Source organism: Drosophila pseudoobscura, chromosome X, assembly GCF_009870125.1.
Source record: "Drosophila pseudoobscura strain MV-25-SWS-2005 chromosome X, UCI_Dpse_MV25, whole genome shotgun sequence".
In the NCBI taxonomy this organism is placed as follows: Eukaryota; Metazoa; Arthropoda; class Insecta; order Diptera; family Drosophilidae; genus Drosophila; species Drosophila pseudoobscura.
In genome coordinates this window covers 51593992-51616018 of record NC_046683.1, presented here as the reverse complement: position 1 = coordinate 51616018, position 22027 = coordinate 51593992, and the positions used below count along the sequence as shown (strand labels likewise).

General features: G+C 40.5%; 1 protein-coding gene across 42 annotated transcripts in view; it reads right to left on the bottom strand.

Moving 5' to 3' along the window:
• Positions 1–5238: 5238 nt before the first annotated feature.
• The window catches only part of Rbfox1 (RNA-binding Fox protein 1), a 126779-nt gene continuing 109990 nt past the window's right edge, over positions 5239–22027 (bottom strand). For 9 of the 42 annotated variants that reach the window (XM_033384788.1, XM_033384789.1, XM_015187644.2 and 6 more), the window contains 8 exons: positions 18913–18933; positions 13487–14177; positions 11215–11275; positions 10943–10996; positions 9900–9971; positions 8932–9092; positions 8198–8261; positions 5239–8044 (listed from right to left, as the gene is read on the bottom strand). In XM_033384788.1, the coding sequence (XP_033240679.1) occupies positions 8000–8044; positions 8198–8261; positions 8932–9092; positions 9900–9971; positions 10943–10996; positions 11215–11275; positions 13487–14177; positions 18913–18933 (1169 nt within the window). In that variant the 3' untranslated portion in view covers positions 5239–7999. Of the gene's footprint in view, positions 8045–8197; positions 8262–8931; positions 9093–9899; positions 9972–10942; positions 10997–11214; positions 11276–13486; positions 14178–16811; positions 17107–18912; positions 18934–22027 lie in introns of those variants that run through there. The other 33 variants (XM_033384795.1, XM_033384796.1, XM_015187663.2 and 30 more) reach the window with 17 other exon arrangements.

The window sequence follows — 22027 nt, the reverse complement described above, 5'->3', positions numbered from 1 at the left end:
CTCATTTTCGTAGCCGAGATTTTGATGCCGTTCGACAGGCTGGATCCCCACGGTCCTGGCAAAGTAGGTCCTGCACCGATCTGGCGCCATTTATCTGAGATATAGCCTTCCGAAGATGTGGATGTTCAAATCATTCGAATATTTGTTTTTTCTGTACGCTATATCTCTGCTATACGGCAGCCGATCGGAGAGTGGCATGTCATTTCGTGATCACGAGAGTCCTGCCGACCGATTGGCACCAGAAAAAAGGACATCCATTTCTTCACGATTTTCGCAAAAAATCATGATGGTTACATCGTTAAATTTGCAAAAAATCGGCCTCATTTTCGTAGCCGAGATTTTGATGCCGTTCGACAGGCTGGATCCCCACGGTCCTGGCAAAGTAGGTCCTGCACCGATCTGGCGCCATTTATCTGAGATATAGCCTTCCGAAGATGTGGATGTGCAAATGATTCAAATATTTGTGTTTTCTGAACCCCATATCTCAGCTATACGGCAGCCGATCGGGGCGCGGCATGTCTTTTCGTGATCGGGAGAGTCCTGTCAACATATTTGCCCCCAAAAAAGATAATTGTTTTTCAACGATTTGTACTCGGTGTATTGAAACTCTTTAAAATATTTTAAATGAGTCTAGTTCAACGAAAATATTTTTTGACCAGTCCAGCGAACCGAAATTCCTTTGCAATTCTATTTGAAATTAAACTCAAAATATTTTTGCGACTAGGTTGCCATTTAAGAGGAATTTCGAGTGTGCCAGGGGAGAACAATTGAAAATCTGCTGTGTCCTCACCTTTTCCATCTAAATATTTAGACAATCAAACAAGATTTGCGGCCAGTCAAGCTATTTATTTTGTGGCTTAGTTGCTTGCCTGCCAATCGATTCGAGTAGAACAACATGCCATTCCATAGACAAGACAAACGCATACCCACACATGTGTATGGTCGTAGCCGGGTCATTGCTGCTTCCTTTGCGGTGCTAGAAAATGTTGCAGTGAAGGGAATTTCGTGTGCAATCCGGTTGCCCCTCCCTGGTTGTGTGTGCTGGTGCGAAACGAAGAGGTAGTGCCAAATCAAAGGCCAAAGCCGAAAGCTAAAAGGCAGTGGATTTTTAATTAAACGCGCAAATGAGGTCAAAGGGTTAAAGGTTCCTAAATGATTCGATTCGATTAATTGGACATTTGGCTCCACTTTGTCTACCCGAAATGAGCAGAGCTAAAGCTGAAATCCATTTTGCATAATCACAGATGTACAAATCAAGGCCACAGGGCCTTTAAAAACTTTTAATTGAAACCGCTAGCGAGTCACGTACTTATACGAGTACTCGTACGAGCCGACAACGACACTGTTAATTATAAATCTCCGCCCGTGTGTGTACTGGTGTGTGCGAGTGTGCATTTTTATTGCGATGCATCGGCAATTAACAGACAAATATAACAACAAATAAAAGGCAGTAGGCAGCAGGCAGCCGGGTTTGCAGATGTTGCGATTTTTATGCCCAACTCTTGCCCCTGAATTATTGGCGGTTGTTCTCCACGGTTTTTGCGTAAGCGCAGCTGCCGGCATTAATCCAACACGGTCACTACCAGGACACGGACACCAATACTCCAGCGCCTAACCGATGCGCCTCGTAAAGCACTCCAGCAATACCGCGATCCGGAAGCTCCATTCCAGTTTCAGCCCAGGCCAATGTGAATTTCTGCAGTGATTTGCGTGCATCGGCATGTCCTGCGAGGATTTCGACCATTTTGGCTGCTGCGGGGCTTTTCCCGTTGTTTCGCTGCCATTCCGGGGAAATCGTACAGTTCCCGGGCTATCCTGTATTTGAGTGGATACATTCCACAACGAGACAGACCAGTACTAACGGGTATCTCATAGCCTGGAGATTCCCATCATTCACTTTTACAAGTAGTTTTTCTGTTCTTTTTCGACACAGCATGGCATTCAATTGAACCGAAACATGTATGGTCACTGGGGTAAACCGTTCTGGGCTGTCCGCTCCGCCATGACTCGTCGCGCCCCGCGCCGACCTGCACCCACACGCACACGCATACGCAAACGCACTCTCTGATTGCATCAAGTTGAAATAATGTAATTAGTTTTTGCGCCGCGGTCGAGGGCAGGATGCAATTTGGCGGAGTGGGGATGGGGATGGCCGATGCGGTCAATGCGGGGATCACGGGGTCCATGGCGAGGCTCAGATAAGTTTGCCTGTTTGATGTTTTGGGGCATCGTTAACAGTTTGTTTTGTGAACGAGAGGCTTCCCAAAAAGGTGAGCTCCGGTCCTGTGTGTTGAGATTGGAATCTGGGCGAGATAAGAGATCTATTTAAAGTTATTGGTACGAGTAAGTTTGTCAGAAAGCACTATAAACAATTATCAGATACGTTCATATATAGGAATGTATGTATGTCAAACAGTGGGCGACAGATTAGCCAAGAGATTGGTGTGGGGAATGCTTTGTGAACATTATCTCTCATTCCAAATACAAACAAACCAAACTAATTAAAGCTGTATACGTACGATAACTCATAATCCAACATCTGCTCCTGCCGGACTTCGGTTAATTCTCCGTAAAGCGCTCAACTTTCCCATCATTCCGCTTCATTCCATTTACGTCGTGGACCCAAGGACCCACCACTCCACTTGCGGCCTACATAGCTAAGTATCTGCTATATCAAGTTGCCAGAGAAAAATACTTTTTGGCCGCATTCCATTGCGAGAATCAGAGAGCAGTCCGGGCGCCGGACAATTTAATGGCGCCCATTATGCGCCCATATCCAATGGCCGCCCAATTGTGCCCGAAAAATTATCGCACCATGGCATGCCATCCGCTATTCGCTGTCCTGTCAAATAATTAATTAGAAAATAATTGCACGTAATAATTCATTGGGCCCAGTGGGCCATTCAAATGGAGATAGATGGAGAGAAGAAAGCAAATAGCCCATGGGCAGCCTGCCACAGATTTCATTTCTCTCTTTGCCTGCCAGAGGACGAACTGGTAGGCACTGGTACTGGGAGGAGGATGGTCCTCATAGCCAATGGCTAATTCCGACTGTTAATTTTGTATGCATTCGATTGGGTGCGTTGGGGGTCCCGGTCCCGGTCCCGGTCCCGGTCCCAGGCTCCCAGCTCGACAGTTTCCCTATCCATTCTTGGCTGTCATGTCGCATACATCTAAAATTAATCATTGGAATGCAGCATAATTTATTATGTCACACAGCAGCCGCACTGGCCACAAACACAAAATTGCCAGACAAAACCGCACCAGAGAGAGAGGAACTGCCTTTCCGCATAGGCGTTTACTTCCTGCGGTTGACGGTTTGTCAGGGCGCCATTTAAAAACGGTCAGGACCGAAAGCCCCCAATCTGCCCCGCTCTGCGCTACCTCAGAAATGTCATGTCGAGTGTCGGGGCTCTTCAATCAAATGTGAAAATTTGTATAATTACAGGCTGGACGACGGCCGGCTTCCAGCGGTGAGCCGTTTGATTTAATCAGGTTAATAGCGTTTGCATGTCGCGAGGGACCTCTCGCACACACACTCTCCTCCCTCCAATACTTACTCGCGTGGTGTGTGTCGGTGTGGGGGTTTAGAGGTGTTAAATGTTTGCGGTTGCATTGTAATAAACTTGCATGCAAATGGCCGCCCATCAGGTTTAATTACAAGGGCCTCCGAGCTGCGAGTAATGAAGAAAAACTGCCAACCTCCACCGGATGGTAAGTTGATGATTGATGAAATTTTTGTACGTGCCGGTAAGAGCTGGTTGTCGGAGGTGTGAGCCATCAAAGGGTTTCAATTCCTGCCGATGTGTGTGTTATAAACAGCCGTACGTTTTTGTTAGCCCTATGATTGATTGCCAGTGGCTCAATCTTCCATTGGCCCCACTCATAAATCTGTGAAAAGAATCCTTTGGCCCTTCAATGAAAACAAAGTTTTCGTTTTAATTTGCATTTTTTTAAAGTTATTTTTATTGCATTTCTCGCCCTCTTTTCCTCGCTTTTCCAAATGTGTTTTGTATGAATCTCAAATGATTTCATTTGTTTGCTATTTTATATGCCATTACCATACAATATTACATTTTTCCATTTTTCTTGTTTCTGCTTGTTTTTCAAGTGATTTGCCATGGTTTCTTTTGTTTCTCGTTTTTTCTATGTTTGTTTACAATTTGTCACAACCTTACAAATTGAAAATTGATTAAACCAATAAAGTTTTGTGTTTTGTGTGAGAGTGCTATTGGAATTGCCCTTCAATACTACTCGTACTATCCGGAATAGAAGAAGTTTTGAGCTGGATTTACCTTTAGCTTTAGCTTTAGTTTTTGTTTTAGTTTTTGTTTTGCTTTTGTTTGAATTTTGGTTGGGCTCAGATCTGCGACTGCTTTAAATATAATACTTTCTCATCGTTATATCTGCAATCTATTATCAATTTGGTTTTGGTTTCGGTTTCGATTTCGGTTTTGGTTTTGGTTTTTGGGTTTTGTAAGGTGGCGCCTGGGAATGGGCCTGGAATGGACAGGCTTCCCGTTCCCCGACACCTCTCGTTTCCTATACACGATGCTAAATTTAAAAAAAAAATTCTTTACCTTTACCATCTAAATGTTTAAAGATCAAATGGGGCTTATTTGGGGCTCCTTCTTAGTTTCGGGAGGGAGTGGAAAGTGTAATGCTATTTTCAATGTTTTATGTTTTAATTCATATTTTTATTTCAATTTGTGTTTTGCATTTGCTCATAAAAAACAAATGGTACAACTTACAATTTGGCACATCATTAAAGATTAGAGTTCTCATATAATATATATATATATATATATATATATATTTATATACTTTATATTTATACTTTATATGACGCCTACGCGTCTGATCTATGTGAAGTTAAACAAAAGTGGCGCTGGCTTATGGATAGACTACACAGATTCGTCTCTGGGAGTGCGGGGTTGTGGGAGGTTGTTTCGAGGGGTCACAAAATAGGTCGGGTCAAAATGAGAACATTATCATATACATAATATATATCGTAGGCTACCATATAGCTGCAGTGTTTGATTGAGTTGCGTTTGCACTTATTGCATAATTTATCCGAGGTCTGACTTTTCCCTCAACGCATTGCTTAAGACAAAAATTGTGTTTTCCCTTAGTTTTGTTTTGTTTTTTGTTTTTAAAAATTGCGGTGGAAGTTGAGTTTATAATTTAAATGTATATATCGTACCGTATTATGTTTAAGTTTTGCTTTATAACTAGATGGTTTTTGTTTTTTTGTATCTTCTGTCTGTTCATAAAACCCAAATCTGTGTCTGCGTCTGCGATTGTGTGTGTTTCTGTTTTAGGGTGATTTTTGGGGTGGACCCAAACTATTTTTTTGCGCTATTTGAAAAACGTATTATATTTAATTACGTCTTTATTATAGATAATTCACTTGAAAGCTACATTTAATTTGGCAATTGTTGGGTTCGATTTGTTCTTATCATTTTTAAAATTTTTGTTTTTGTTTTTGTATTTGTTTTCCTTTTCGCCCACCTTGTCTGTCTCTGTCTCTGTCATCGGCGTACTAACTAATATCTAACTAAAAATCGTTTTAAAATATAAACTTTGGCTTTAAAAATGTCAACGTAATGTATAGTATATCAATATAATAATTATGAGAGAGAATAAAAAAAAAAAGTTAACACATTTATGTGCGTATAAATCTGAGTATGGTATGACATAATTGCTTCGAGTTTTTGTGGGCAACCCTGGGGCATAGCCTGTTGCTATGCTCTCTTTCTGCTTCTCTTTGTGTGCGTGTGTATTGGTGTGTGTGTCTGGGAGAGGAATATTGTAAAATATTATATATGTATCTTCGTAAATATGTACAATCTGAGACATTCCAAGTGATTAGATTGAAAACAAAAAACCCGTCAAAGTTGAAGCTCTTTGGAGTCGATGAAATTTTCCTGCCTGCCTTCCATATAATTTCGCATAGTGTTTTCTTTAGTATTTTATTTTTGTTTTGTTTTGTTTTGTTTCAAGGAAATTTGAAGAACACTTAAGAATTGCACGATTACACACACACACACACAATATTTAGTAGCTTTGTTTCCTTTAGCATAGTATGGTTCATAAACAACTAGTATAAACTTGACGACAGTAGCTGCCTAAGAATCAAAATAGAGAACGTCAATTTGGTTGTTGTTTCCATTGAGCATTTGATCGTTAACATTTGAAAAATACACAACGTTAAAAGTTTTCATTTGGTATTTTTGCATTTAGCATTTAGCATTTGTTTTGTGTGTGCATTAGATTCGAGTGTGTGTAGAAAATAAATTCTTAGTTTTCTTAGGAAAGGGTGTTTTCGCCTCGGTCTAATCCGAACAACGAAGTGAACAACGTCAAAGATTCAGTTTTCTTTGCTCTTTGCTGGTTGCTCTTTGCTCTTTGCTTTTCTTAATAGTTTTGGTTTTCTGTCTTTACACAACACACAAGGAAAGTGCTACGGAGTAGGAGCTAAAAGTTGTTTAATTTTTAATGCTTATTATTCGATTTCCACATCATTCATCAATGGCTTTTTTTGTCACTGGAAGCTTGACTTTTAAAAACTAATTTCTTTTTTTTTTTAGATTTTTTTTGTTTGTTTTGTTGTTTTTTTTTCATTTGTTTTTGTTTGCTTTGCTGCTATGGCGGCATTTAAAGTAAATATTATTGTATATTCCAAGGATATGTCTACGTGTTGATCTTTTGCATTTATGTATGTATGTACCTATGCACTACGATTTTTTTTGAGCAATTCAAATTGAGTCGCGTTCGAGTTCGAGTTCTGTTTGGGGTTAGCTGCCAAAATATATAGAAATACTAGGAACAACCAAAGCAATGCATTAAAAATAAATTCGTCGACAATACAATACAATACAATACAATACAGTACAGAAATGAGTATTCTTTGGGTATTTTCAAATAAGAAATTATGTATCTAAAATATATGCAAATAAACGTATGCTACTCCTAATACTCCTAATGCCTAATGCTTTGTGCATTGTCCCCCTCTTTGAAGTTTGTTCAAATAATATACAATTCGATTGGTTAATTTGTTCCTTTGCTTGATGCCTATGCTGCTTGCTTGCTTCTTACTACACACTACACACTGCTACGGATGTTAAATGTTAAATTTGTAAATCATTCAAAACGCAGGGAGGGAGGGATCTAAACTTAGTTCAAATATGTTCCAAAATCAACAACCAAAAGGTATGCTCGTATATAGTATTATTATCTGATGATGTTTCCGCATGAAAAGTATCTAAAAAAACATTGCTCTTTTTGTCTGGTTGGTTTCTGATATACAAATACAATGCCTATATCATAACTATATATCTTGTTGGTATATATATATATGTATATATATGTATATATATATATAGATGTATGTGTATGTATATATAAATTCTGCTTTGCCGCACAAAGTTTCAGCTTTTGTTCTGGTAAAAATCTACGCATGAAGCACATGTGTTTCTTTCTTTTCTTTTCTTTCACTTTTTGCAAAACTGTTTTTGCAATATGAGTTTTTCTCTTCTCCTTTTCTTTTAATTTATGTAATTTTCCTTTCCTTTCGTTTCTTTCATTTCCTTTTGTTTTTTTTTTGTTTTTGTTTTTACTTATAGAAACTCCATAGAACTGTGTTTAGCGCTTCTTTTGTTTTGTTTTTATGTTTGGTTTTGTTTGTTTTGTGGCTTTTACTGGACGACATTGATTTGTTCTTTTCTTTTGTTTTTGTTTTTTGTTTTTTTACTGCATTTGCAGTTGCATTTAGCTTTGATTTTCAACTCTCCAAGATCTTTGAGCGGCGGCTGTTGTGTGTTGAGTATCTTGTATCTATCGGTTTGGTTGTAACTTCTACTTGCTGCACGTAGAGGAGTAGAGGAGTATTTACTTCTAAGTTACTTGCTTATTTGCATTTTCTTTGTTCATATATTGAGCATTTTCATCGAGAGTAGTTCAAGTGCATTATTTGGCTGACTGGCGTTCTTAATGGTTCCTAATATGGCGTGAATCGATTGAAGCCGCCGCGGTACATGGTTGCCTACAAAAGCAGATGAAAAGGGATGAAAGCAGAATTTTTGATTAGTATTTCATAATAATAGGTCTTTATCATCGGTTGATAGTCGGTGGAAATTTACACGGCATAGAGATATGTACGAGTATGAAGTCGAAAGAGTAGTTGAGGATCACTTACCCCATAGCCGGGCACGGGTCCAATGCCATGTCCTAGATAAGGATCTGCATACTCGCGCGCATAGCTAGAAATATTTTTGTTGGGGATTTGCATCTCATTAGTAAAGACGGTGGCTCGATGGTAGATGATAGATGATATGATGGCATCCAGATGGATCCCAGTTAGATTTGGTTAGTTGTTAATTTTGATTCGGCTCATTTCTTGATTGATGCTCTTAAGTGCTTATTGAAAGTTGTTTAGTTTGGAAATGGCTGTGCAAAAGAGCTCAAAGGTTTGTCTGAGGCCTTCCTTGTTGGTCTTTAGACTGCTGCTACTTGTTAAGCAATTACTAACACAGTTGTTAATCAAGATTGGGTTGAGGTACAAAAATAATGAAAATAAATAGTTAAAAGATTAGTAAAATGTTAAATGACAGCTGAAACAAATCAAATTATAATAAACTTAAAATAAATGATGATACTTTAAAACACATAAACATATGATAGTCATAGAACAAGTTTGAAGAGAATAACGATCCCGATAAAACAATACGTATAGAAAACTCGTTTCAGATGTTCAGCAGTCTATATGGGACCAACAAATACATCAAAATCTAAGCGAAAATCTTTCAGTGCATGTATTAGTAGCGGTTATTGGTTATTGCGGTTAATGGATGGTTTTGAGCGACAGGTTGGTTAATAAGAGGAGACTGGCTCGGATTCCTGGATGGATGGAGGGAGGGAGGGAGAACTTACCCCGCTACGGTGGCATATCCGGCAAGGGCCGGTTGGGCGGCTGCTGCGGCAGCGGCCCCATAGGCCGCTCGGGCAGCAACCGCCGTGTAGGTGGTGGCAGCCGTGGCATACGCCTGCTGCTGGGCCTGAGACAGGGGTGTCTTTAACAGCGGAGCAGCGGCCTGGAATAATGTCAAGCAGATCGGGCGTTAGACAACAACGGAAATAAGGCAAAGCTAAAGGAACAGACGCAGTTACAAATTTTGGGGACGACAACGGCAAACGGCAAGACTAGCGGAGGAGAGACAGTGAGCAAATATTGTGAAAAAAATTAGGAACCTAAACCGGAAAGGAAAGGCCAAAATAAAGGTTGTATATTGTATGTACGAGTATATAGATTGTAATATTAACCAAAACCAAAACCAAAACGAGTGCAGGCAAATGGAGTCGGTGTGGCGGTGTGATGGTGTTGCGGTGTTGCGTTGTGGTGGTGTGATATCGTGTGATGTGTGGTGGGTGTTTTGTGCTTGCCAAGGATATACAACATATTGTAGTAATATCTATGTACACATTGATATAGCGGTAGTACGAGTACATAGTGTGGGAGAACGAACCATTGAAACCGAGAACTACCGAGAGAACCCAAGATGCCAGACTACGAAACCCAAAAAACGGGACACGAACCAGTAAAGAACTTAGCATACATAAGATTATACAACTAGGGTTAACTTAAGACTTATGTATATAATATGTACAAATACAAATACAGATACAGATACATATGTACGTACGTATGTATGTATGTATGTATGTAGTATGGTGCAGGGGTATAGAACATACACAGAAAAGGCGCATTAACCAAAACGGGAGCAACAATAAACGACAAACAAACAGAAATCGCATTGTGGATAGACTTTCGGGGGGAGGTTCGGGATAGAGATGTAGTATTTAAGGTGCAATTATCTAAAGCTAGATATGATTATTTTTACCAAAACATTCTGTGGTACCGGAATGCGGTTGATCGTATGTGGGTTACTGTTTAGCGTAGTCACAGTGCGGCGCTGTAATTTATGGGTTTTTGGTTTCAATAATTGATTTGTTTTCGATTTGTGTTGAGTATTCGATATTTTTTGTCGATATTTTTCGATAGTGGTAACGGTCGTGAAAGAATAACCAAAAAGAATTCGTAGTAGTTACAAAAATGTAGTTACAGCATTGAAAAATAGTATAGTATAAGTAAATTAGTCAAATATGTATTTAGTTATTATTTGTAAATTCAGCAAAAGCAAAGAAAATTTTCAATGTGAAGAAAAATAGCGATAATGAATAGATAAAGAAAGAGAGAGCGAGAGCAGCGTAGAGCATAGAGCATAGAGCGTATAGCGTATGCCTCTTAAAGCGATCTTGTGGTCAGTCACTACGACAAACGACAAACGACAATCGACGCCTTCGAGAATGAGGTTTTGAAATGGGATAAAAGGAAAACGAACCAAACAAAGGATGCAATTATAGGAGTACGAGTACGAGTATTGAGTATTTAGTATTTAGCAGATCTTATACACAAGTGTTCAATGTTCAATTCAATCGTAGATATTGTTAGGTAAGCCTGGAAGCTAGCTTCACTCAGGATCAAAATCAAATCAAAGTACTTTACGACCAGTTCTCAACGAAAACATACGAGTGTAACACAGCAAGAAATCAAACCAAGTCAAATAAAATCAGGACGCGTCTTTGCGTTAGTTCGGATCGGAAATGGAAAATGGAAAATGCAAAGGAAACATAAAAGTAGTAAAAGCGCAGTAAAACAATATAGTATACGATATAGTATGTATAAATGTATAAACTTTTGTTCCAAAAACCAAGTCAAATGTTTCAAAACTCAATCGGTGTTTTTTTTTTGTTTTGTTTTTTTTCACAAGCTAAGTACCATCAAAATATAAATAATACAGATTGTTCTTTCATTTTTTGTTGTTTTTCTCTTTTGGTTTTCTTTGATTGTGGTTAGCATATTAGTTTGAAAAAGTTTTATTACATTTAATATGGCGGCTGGCTGAGCGGCTGGAACTTCAGTGACCGGTTTGGCTGCCTGGAAAATTTATATATAGATATTTTTGTTTCATATTTCATATGTATATATTGAGAACAAGTTAGCGGTTTAGTTCAGCCTAGACTAGAGAATAATAATAGCTTAGCACATATCCTAAATTGTAAATGCTATTGGTGTTTTAGGTTTCTGTTTCGGTTTCTGTTTCTGTTTTGCTTATCAGCTATCAATTATCAGTTAGCAGTGGGATCGAGACTCACCTGGAAGCGTAGATTCGGATCAGCGGATGCAGCGGCTGCTAGGAAGGGATCATAGTATACACTGCGATTCGGGGGATAAGAGAAGGTGAGAAAAGTCATAGATTAATACACGATTATGACGACAGCCACAAGTTCATTGGGTGGGCGGGTGTGGGTGTGGGTTTATTTGGTGAGGGTTCAAACGAGAGGGCTCGTCTCTCGTTCCTTCTTTTTGGAGGCACTTAAAGCAAAATTCAAAAATTTTCTTCAGCATTTGGTTTTTTTTTTTTCAATTGTTTGTTTTCATGTTTTATTTTTTTTTTTAACGCACTTGTGTGGTTTAGGTTTATGTTTTGGACGCTATGAGAAAACAGATGGGATAAAGTTTTCAATTTTGAAAATTCAATGAAAACTTTATCCGCAATTCTGTTCGGTTTGTCTTTTCGGTTTTGTTTTGTTTTGTTTTGATTAATTGTTGTTGTTGTTGTTTTTGGTACCGGATGCTGTGGGTAAATGGCTGAAACTTAAGGCGTAACTCAATAAAAACTAAAAAAAAAACGTAAATCAATCCCCCTCAAGCCTAACCCAAAGCAAACCCTGAAAAAACTGACTACTGCCTAGACCTGGCTGACTGACTGACTGACTACCTGACACCTAAGATCTCATCTGATCTGATTCAATGTCTATGCTGCGAGTCCCCGCTTGGATGACACTTGAACTGATTGGAGGAAATGTATTTTCATTTTGATAGATTAAAGAGAACGAAAGGAAAATTATAAAGTACATGTGTATGTGGGTATGTATAGAGTGGTTTATATATATAGAGAGAGTACTAGCAAAAGATAACCAACCAACCAACCAACCAACCACATACATAGGTCATTCCATTTCCCAAAACTACATACTTAAAATGTTCTTGCTTGCTTTTAATGTTGTTGCTTTTGAGTTTAAGACAGAACAGACATGTCATGCACCTATGTATCTAATTAGTTTTGCTAGATCGCATATGTTTTGTTTTTGTTTTGTTTGTTGGGGCGAAGGGGATTATAGTAGATAGATCTCTGTAAGTGTAAGTGTAAGTGTGTGTGTGTGTGTGTGTGTTTAATGGGTCGGCATTCATTCATACGCTATTGTGTATGGTTTAGGTTTATGGTGGATGTGGCTCTGTGTGAGGGAGGTGTAAAGCGCAGCCACAAAAGAATAGGTAAATGGTCTATATACATATATATATATGTATGTATATATATATAGTATAGGTGTGTTTCGGTGTGTTATATGTGTGTGTGGGGGGGGGAGCGGGGGGTTCTTCGGTGGGCAAGAAACATGCACGCAAGGCTCTGGCAGAGCGCCACACTTTCAAGTCAAATTCAAATGGAAATTCATCATACGCCTAGTGGTACGGTACACAATATACACAATCAAGTAGGTCCCTTAACCAAAAATTAAATACAAAAAATTAAAGATAAAACGATGCCAAAAACACACTGCCGTCAGTCAAGATATGAGCATATACGAGTATGTGGATACATTATATATGTATATATATATATATGGTACGAGTATAGATTTAGTTTATAGGGGTTATGGGAATAGTTTTTTGTTTATGTTTTTGTTTTTTCTTCTTTGCTTTTGTTTTGGTGGGTAGCGTGCGTTAATTGGATTGGATTATAGATTGGATTGGAACGGAATGGGTTGGATGGGATTGCTGCTTTTGCAATTTTGTATTCTGTTTGGGTTCGGTATCTAGTATGTTCTTGCTGAGAATTGTAATCAAATTGTAATCAAACTCTATATGTAGTAGATTTCGTTATATGCGAGATTAAAACTTTACACACACACAAGATAGCTAAAAAAAAAAACACTTGTCACCAACAAGATAGATTATTAACATTAGAGAGAGAGAGAGAGAGAGAGATATATGTATATATTTAGAGAGATAGAGAGCGTGTGACTCGGACACAAAGACAATCTTGAAGCTATGTATAAACAATTGAAGCTCGAATGCACTGAATGTAAATAATAATAGTGAAAATAACAAATGGATGGCATGGTACGTATGGTACTTCCGTGGCATGAACAACCAGTGGGTTAAACAATAAGAACGAAAGGAAAAACCATTACATTGTTTATGTATAGTAGATCAAGTGCGCTAGGACTACATTCAAAGATTGGCAAAAAGGTATCGAAATCAAAGAAAATACAAAGTTACGGCTACAGCACAAAAATAACTACTTTTTGGTCGGTGTGTGGTCGCTGCACCGACGGAGGCGCCACCACGGAGGACTCTACTTACGGCGCAAATCCATGCAAAGCGGCAGCATTGTTGGCCGCATTGGCCGACGCTGCCATGGAAGCAGCAGCCGCAGCAGCAGCGGCCGGCGTCTGTTGAGCAGTGGCCGCCGAGAGGCGGGCGGCATAGGCGGCCGCGGCAGCAGCACTCGCATTGGTGGCGACTCCTCCCTGGTTCTGGGCAGCCGCAGCAGCGGCCAGCGACTGTTGCAGGGCCGAGTGCTGTTGGGCGACGGCAGCGGCATTGGCTCCAGCGGCCGTGGGCACGGCCACCGCCTGGAGTGTCGGCTGCAGTCCGGCGAGCGCGTGGGCGTGGGCATGGGCATGGGCATGCGGATGCGAGGCGGCTACGGCGGCGGCATGCTGTTGCTGCTGCTGTTGTTGTTGCTGCTGCTGCTGTTGCTGCTGGTGCTGGTGCGCCGCCTGCTGCTGCTGCTGGTGGTGCACCTGCTGCTGTTGTTGCTGCTGCTGTTGCTGGTGCTGGTGGACCTGCTGCTGCTGTTGGGCGGCTGCTGCGGCCACGGCGGCGGCGGCCACCTGGCGTTGCTGCTGGTGCTGTTGGGCGGCGGCGGCCGAGGCCGCCAGCAGCGCTTGATGGTGGTGCGTATGATGGGGATGATGGTAGGGTGTGGCACCGACCACGCCCACATGTCCACGTTGAATGGCCACTCCACGCATGGCAGCTGCTACGGCGGCTGTGAGGCGTAACGGGGATGGGGGTATTTTTGTTTGGTTTTTTTTGCGATAGTTTTTTTTTGCAACGATTTCACACAACATTTTTGACCAGTGTAGGCGTGTGTTTGTGAGTGTGTGTGGTTTGTATGTATGTGTGTGTGTGTTTTTTTGTGTTCGTGTGCAAAAAGTAGAAAAAAGGAAAAGAAAAGAACATAAAACGCATGCGGTTAGTTTTCTCATTGTTTTTTTTTTTTTTTATAAGTAAATATGTATATATATAGTAGAATATATGTAGTATATATATTTGGCAAGATCTAGGCATTATGTATTAACGGTTTTTATTTATAAGTAAATATATATATAGTTGATGTATATATAGCACTGAGATGATATTGGTATATACATATAACAATACATAAGACGAATACATACGTGTAGCTCTCATACATACAAATATGTAGATGTAAATGTAAATGGGTTTTATTCGAAAAATACTTAACATTAGAACACTCATTTACCAATAAATGCTACGCAGTTGCATCTTAAATTGCATATTCAGATATAAATAATATGTATATATGTATAAGTATGCAATAATTGAGAGAGAGAGAGATAGAGATATTATCATCAACAGTACGAAAAAACATTGGACCGATCTTTAGTACAGTAGCCGGCATACGTGGCGTATGCGCAATGTACATCCATATGCAGCAAGACCTCTTTTTTGATTGCAGTGTGGGTGGGTGGGGGTGGGTTAGAAACGGTCTCGAGCGTACAAAGCATATCGGATATATCAAATTTCAAATTAACAACTTTAAGTTTAACCCTTGCACCTTTCAAATATGTTTCAAACTAGCAAAAACATTTACTAAATGACGATGAGATGATGGTACGATTTTAAAGCAGTTTAAAGCTGATAAAGGAAGATAGAGATAGAGAGAGAGAGAAAGAGAGTGAGAGAAGGAAAGGATTGCCTAATCCTCGACTGTAGTATCTTTTCTGGAAAAACTCCGTGGAACGTTCTTCATTCAATTGGGCAATCAGGCCACAAAAGCCACAATTTTTAATATTAAACATTAAAAAATTCCACGCGGTTTTCCCACTCAATTTGTAATAATTGCATTTATGCCTGGTAATTAAATATTTCCGAATTGACAGCGACAGCCCCACACGAGTAGACCGCTAACCAGAAGCGCTGCCTGCTTGTCATTTGTCAGAAACAGGTGTGGGGCGGTGCCCCGCGGTGCTGTTTTGATTGCAAATCACTGCCCAAATCATAATTGAGATTTGTAGGAAAACTGGCGTGGGCTGAGGAAGAGTTCTGGGCAGGTATGTGCCACATTTTGCCGCAAATTGAAAACTTGTTTGGACAGGGCGCAATTAAGAATTCGATTTGCCATATTTGTATGCAAATTATTAGCTAAAATCGAAAATATGTGGTTTGTGCCATAGAATTTGTATTTCGGCACCAAAAATGTTGATCAAATTTTTGGAAAAATATTGCCAACATTCCATGGATGTTCTGTGGCAAGCCCAGTGCATTGGAAACGAAATAATTAAAGAAATATAAACTGCTAAGAGGTAGTGGTAGATGGGCGATGGGGGCGGTGTTTTTGTAGCATGCAGAGAAAATTGAAATTTGAAATTTCAGGGGCTTTCATCGGGCAAATTGATTCGAATTCGGTTTTCCTTGCATTTGTTCGGCCAAAGCGAAGATTAAAAACACAAAAACAAATCGAAAATCGTGCAAACTGCAAATATAATAGTAACACAAAACGAATAACAGACACAGAAGAAGTAGATGAATGGAAGATAGATAGAAACAGTACAAAGAGAGAGAGATTAGAGTAGAGTAGAGTAGAGTAAAGTAGAGTATGGTTGCTAGAAGGTGATGCTCTAAGAGTAAAGGCCTTACGGAAAATGCTTGCTTGCTGCGGCAAAAAATATATTCGCTACCGAATATGCAATTTACGGATTTACGGTACATTATATATGTATATGTAGACTATGGTTAAAGCTAAGACCTTTCCACATACTTAACGGCTAAGAGTTACGGTTACGGTTACTGTTACGTTTACGGTTACGTTTACGAGAGTACAGTTGCTTTCGGGCTGGAGTGGATGTGGTTGCCACTAGTTGGATGGGTTATCGATTAACGCGCGTGGCTATCGATTACTCGATGTATCTGCGAGTGTGTGTGTGTGAGTGTGTACTAGGTGTTTGTGTGTGTTTAAGTGTGTGTGTGTGCCTAGCTAGACGTTCGGAACAATCTCAAGCAATCTCAAGGGCGCCAAAAGGTATGCAATATTTATATAGTAGATATATGTATGTACTAGTATCAGATAGTTCAAAGTTCAAATAGTAGTCAAACCCAAATGCGTAAACCAAATTAAACAAGACAACAAACATTTATATAGTATGTAGGTACATAGCATCGTATCGTATGGTACAGAGAATCTCATAGCTAAAGAATTGTCGGTGATCTTGTTTTTTGGGTTCAGTTACGGTTACGTTTACGTTTACGTTTACGGTTACGGTTTCTGATTGTTGTTGCAGTAGTGTTTTGGTTTTTGTTTTTTGAATTCTGCTTTTAGAGGCCTGCTTCACACGCCATCACCAAAGACCCAGAACTTTTGTCAGATTCGATCATATACTTGTGCTCGTAGTACCTCCGCCGAGGTGCTGTTGCTGTCGCCGTTGCGTTGGACATGGCGCTGTGCGGTGGGCGTGTCGTTAGCATAATGGGCGTGCCACCAGCGGCGGCAGCCGCAGCAGCAGCAGCGGCAGCGGCCGCTGCCGAGGCCTGCGTGGCCACAGGACCCGCCGTTGCCGCTTGGGCCACGGGCATGGCCATCGACACGGGCATTGGCATGGGCGTCAACGTGGGCGCTCCGGCGCCGACGGGTGGACCCAGGAAGGGCCAGGCGGCGGCCACCGGTAGTCGATATCCTGGTTTTTCATATGTACACATATATTTATTTTTGGATCAATTTCTGTCACCATTTCAATGGGAGGGTGTGTGTGTGTGGATGAGTATGTTGTGTGTTCTCTCTGTGTGTGTGTGTGTGTGGATGTGTTTTAAGATATATATAGGTATTTTTATATATATATACATATTCAATTGGATGCAGTGGGAGGCGAGGCGGTTCTGTAGATGATATTGCATTTGTTGTTGTTACTGTTGTTGCTTTTTCTGCTTTTTGTTGCTCTTGGGCTCAGTTCTAGTGGTATAGTCTGATTGGATCTTTGGCTCGCGACGAGGACGACAGTCACCAGAGCTGGTTACCATATGATGTTTACAGTTACGAGTACGAGTACGAGTACGATTATAAATACGAGTAGTTACGTGGCTAGGGAGCATTTTCAGACTTGTGTCAGACCAAAGTAATCAAGTAATCAATTAATACCATTAACGAACTCAGGACAACAAAGAATACGGTATACAGAATAAGGTATAAGGTATAAAGTATAAGGTATAAGGACATAACATACAACAGAACTGATTGTTAAGAAAGGAGTGTGGGGTGAGAGCAAGAGAGAGTGTGTGTCGAAACCAAAACGAATGTAAGAATATAGGAATATAATAGGTATATTTATAGGCAAAAATAGTTGGTAGCTTCGGTATATAGTAGATATACATATAGGATTGGCAATGTAAGGTAGTGTGTAGTAGTATAGTAGTATGCTTAGGACAACACAGCCGCAAATACGAGTAGTATGCTAAACTCATAACCATCATTGATTCCGATGATCGCAGGATCATCGCAGTCATCAATCAATTCAATTCAATTCAATTCAATCATCAATCAATTATCATTATCATTATATCAAGACTAGTAAGAAAATTGCCGAGGCGACTGCTTTTCATATAACGGGATTTGTTGTTCTTGTCGAGCGGGTGGTGGTGGGGATTGGGGGTGTTAATGTGGGCTGTTCATCTTATACGCAGACAAAAACATAATCAAAACAATGATAAGGAAAGGAAACCAAACTTGACGGACAAAAAAACAAAAAAAAAAAAAAAGAATTATCAAATACGTTGCAGCATTATATTTAGGTATATATGGATGGATTGTTGTATGCATTCGTTTATGGTTTATATTTTATAGTTTATAAATTTATAGATTAACGCAATTCCATTTCCGTCGGGACCTACCGCAAATAACAAACGAAAAAAAAAATAGGTACATGTCTCTATAGGAACAAATGGAACAGATATGCCGCTCAATGAACATCATGGGTTGTGGGTGGGGGGGTAAACGTAAAACGAATGTCATTTTGGTGAACTTTGAACCTGGATCATCCTCCTCCTCCTCCTTCCTACCGACCTCGGTGGATGGACCCTACCACATATGTATTATTACCACAAGTATTATGTTTAATCAATATCATTTGTTTTTGTCCTGCCTAAATAATTGTTCCTTTGGCTTACAGGCTAGAAAATGTCTCGGTAAATGTCTCTTAAATATATTGTATTTTATATATATATATATATATTTGTTGAAACACAAAACTGATGAATTACGAGTATTTTATGGTACATATAATCTCTCGTATGATAACTTATTGTCACAGTGTTTAACTCTGGCTGTGTGTGTGAGTGTGTGTGTGTGTGAGTGTCTCTTCATTATTTGAGAATTTACAACAAAACGTACGGCAGGCAATAAATACGTAATAGCAGTAGTAGTAGTAGTAATGGTAATAGTAATAAAACATCGAGTGTGTGGTATGGAAAAACGTTGACAAATCTCTTACCTTCTGGCCATTGTACGCAGACTGCAGCAATGCAGCACATCCAGCAAATGTTTATATTTATTTTTAATTTTTTTTTTTGGTTTTTTTTTTTGATTTGATTTGGAATAAACATGTTTTTATTCGTGCGGAAAAGGCATGGAAAAGAGAAAATAATTTCATTAGTTTTTTTCGTATTTAAATGGAGATTTTATTGCATTCGCTTTTTTGGTTTTTATTTGATGTTTTGTTTTCTGTTTTAAGTAATTATTTTTATTATTATTATTATGATTATACAATATACACAAAATTGGATACATTTCGTTATGGCACACACAAAATACAAAACAGGCAGCTCTATGGTACAGCTTTTGATTATGGAAACACAATACACAGATACAGATACATTTTGGAGTTCTAATTGATTTGTGGTTGTTGTGGTTGCTGTGGTTCGTTCGTTGGTTCATGATTTCCATGGTATTATTGTATTTTCAGGGGGCGGGGAGGGCGGTGCATGCAGCATCTCTTAAAAAAGAGCTTAGGAAACGACAACATTCAACAAAATGGTAAATCAGCAAACGGAAAACGGCAAACGGGTGCCCTTCCTTGTGGCAATCGAATGCCTCGCTGGGCACACAATGAGCTCCTGTCTCCTTGCACAGGACTCACAGGAGTCTGTGCTGTGAAAATGGTAAAATAAATACCCAAAAATGCAGTAAAAGACATGTCAGACAGCCAGACAGTCAGACAGACAGACACTGGCTGGATGGGGAGGCTGGTGGGGGATGGTGGATGGGTTGGTGCGGGTAAGAAGAAGTTTTGGGCGACATAAAGGCGCATTAAGTTTAACATGTCAAAGGATCAACGTAAAAAATAACACACATATATATACGCAGCACAGCAAGAAAGTTGCAAAGACAAGAAAGAGTCAGTGGGGGGCATAGTTGGGTCTGGGACTGGGTCTGGGTGGGGGGGAGGCAAATCAGCATAGACCGGGCAAAAGTTTCTTCCGAAAGGCAGCGCTGCTCACATTTGCATAAGACATAACACAACACAACGAGCAAAATGAAACGAACGTTTCTGCGGCATGCCCCCAGGGTGCTTCTCCTGCTGCCGCTCCCGCCTCTGGCAACTGGGAGTACTTTTTTTTTTTGCAGTAAATGTGGTGGTGGTGGTGGTGGTGGTGGTGTGTGTGTGAGTGTGCAACATGTTTTGCAACTTTGTGGTTTATTTGTAATTATCCCCGGCTACCGCTTGACTGACTGACTGACTGACTGACTGTCAGATGGATCCTGCCTGCTCCTGCCTGAATGCCAGTTTGATCCCTCTGCTGCCTGCCTGACTGCCACCTAACGAGCAGGACGGACAACGACGTGAGTCTTCCTGCTACTCCTCCTTCGGCCCCGGCTCTGGGTAATAATGTTGCAAGCGATTTGCCATGCAAAAGAAGCCGAAAGAAGTTCGAAACGTGATAAAGTGACTGCCACAGGCCAGGCCAGAGCAGGCCAGGGCAGGCCAGGGGAAAATGGAGCTCCGTTTCTCTAATATCCTGCCAGGGCAGGGCCTTTACCGAGCTTTTCTCTAAATAGAATACTTTCCCCACCCCCCCCAACCCCTGCAGCCCCACCCAGCTCCAGCATTTAGTGCAACGCAAATGAAGCGCATTAGGTGCACGTGCACGTGGGCAGGGCAGGGCAGGGCGGGACGTGGACGTGGACGAGCACAGATCCAAAGCAACAAGAAAAAAGGGTCTTGTTCGGAGGATGAGGATGGCCATTGAAAAGAGCAGCGGCAACGACAGCCAGGCAGTGGCCATTGCTGCTTCTGTCTCCGAGCCTCAATCATATTGGCCTTTTTGCGTCCAAGTCGGAGTTTTGTTGCCAATACAAAAGCATTTTGCATCAGCAGAAGGATAACCGACCACTGGGGAGCCACGTCGCCGCCGCTGTTGCTCCTGGCAACGCTTTGAGCCGCTTTACCAGAAGGAGGAGATCCGACAGCCCCCTGTCCCTATCCCTATCCCTGTCCCTGTCTCTGTCCTAGCCAGTGCCTGGGTTTCAGTTCAGTTCCGTTTGGTTTTTGCTTTGGGTTTTGGCTTGGGTTTGGGTTTGGGTTTGTAAGCGGCTTATCGTATTGAGCGAACCCGAACGAAAGTATAGATTGTGCTCTTTGAATACTTTTTAATGGCAAACAGAGTGGAGACGATTTAATCAGCAGTATTATTTATTATACATTGCATGGAAAAACTTTTCCCGGTTTCATCTGCTACTTCCTCACCCCCTGCCCCTGCCCCTGCCCCTCTTCACTCTTCTCCCCTCGCTTTTTATAGTTATTTGTAAAGAAATGAGAGAAGAAAGTTTTGTGCAGCCACAAGTTCCACAGAAATTCAGTGCTAAACTGCAAAATGGTACATGGAAATATATACTCGTACATACATATCTAAGAGCTTCTGGCTGAATTAACTTTAAGAGGGGAAATTGGTAATACACTCGTAAAGGACATTCGCCAGGAAGAAGCGACAACAAGCAGGGGAAATGGCCAAACAATCAAAGGGATTTACTGGAGGGGTTCATTCAAGTAGAACACAATTCAATGCAAAATATATGTATACAATATTGTGGATAATTTTTACAAATATTCTAAGAACTTCAAAAATGCCAACAAAAGGAGAGTGGAAACGGGTAGCGCCCCCGCGGCCGAGAGTTTGGCCGAGAAAGAGCTGCTGCCAGTCACGTGTAAACGTTGCTTTCCCACCCACTTTCTCCACTTAATTTACAGGACACAGGACACATGCTGGGACATACATGTATGTGTTTATCAAGCTTAAGCATTTATCGTTTGTACTCGTTTGTATATTGTGGATTATATCATTTTTGTGGTGGGCGGGGAAAAGAGTTTAAATTTTGATTTCATTCAGCCAATCGATTGGGCGGTGGGGGGAGGGGCTGGGAAGGAGTAGCGACAGTTAACGTGCAACATGCCATCGTTCTTGAGTGTCTTTTGAAAAATGGCTGTGTGGGGTTGTATTTTTTTTTTTTGGGGGGGGCGCAGGCAACGGTACAGGCATTTTCATCTTAGTTTAGTTTAGATATTTTTTTGCTTTTTATGTGTGTGTTTTTTTTTTGTTTTTTTTTGGGTG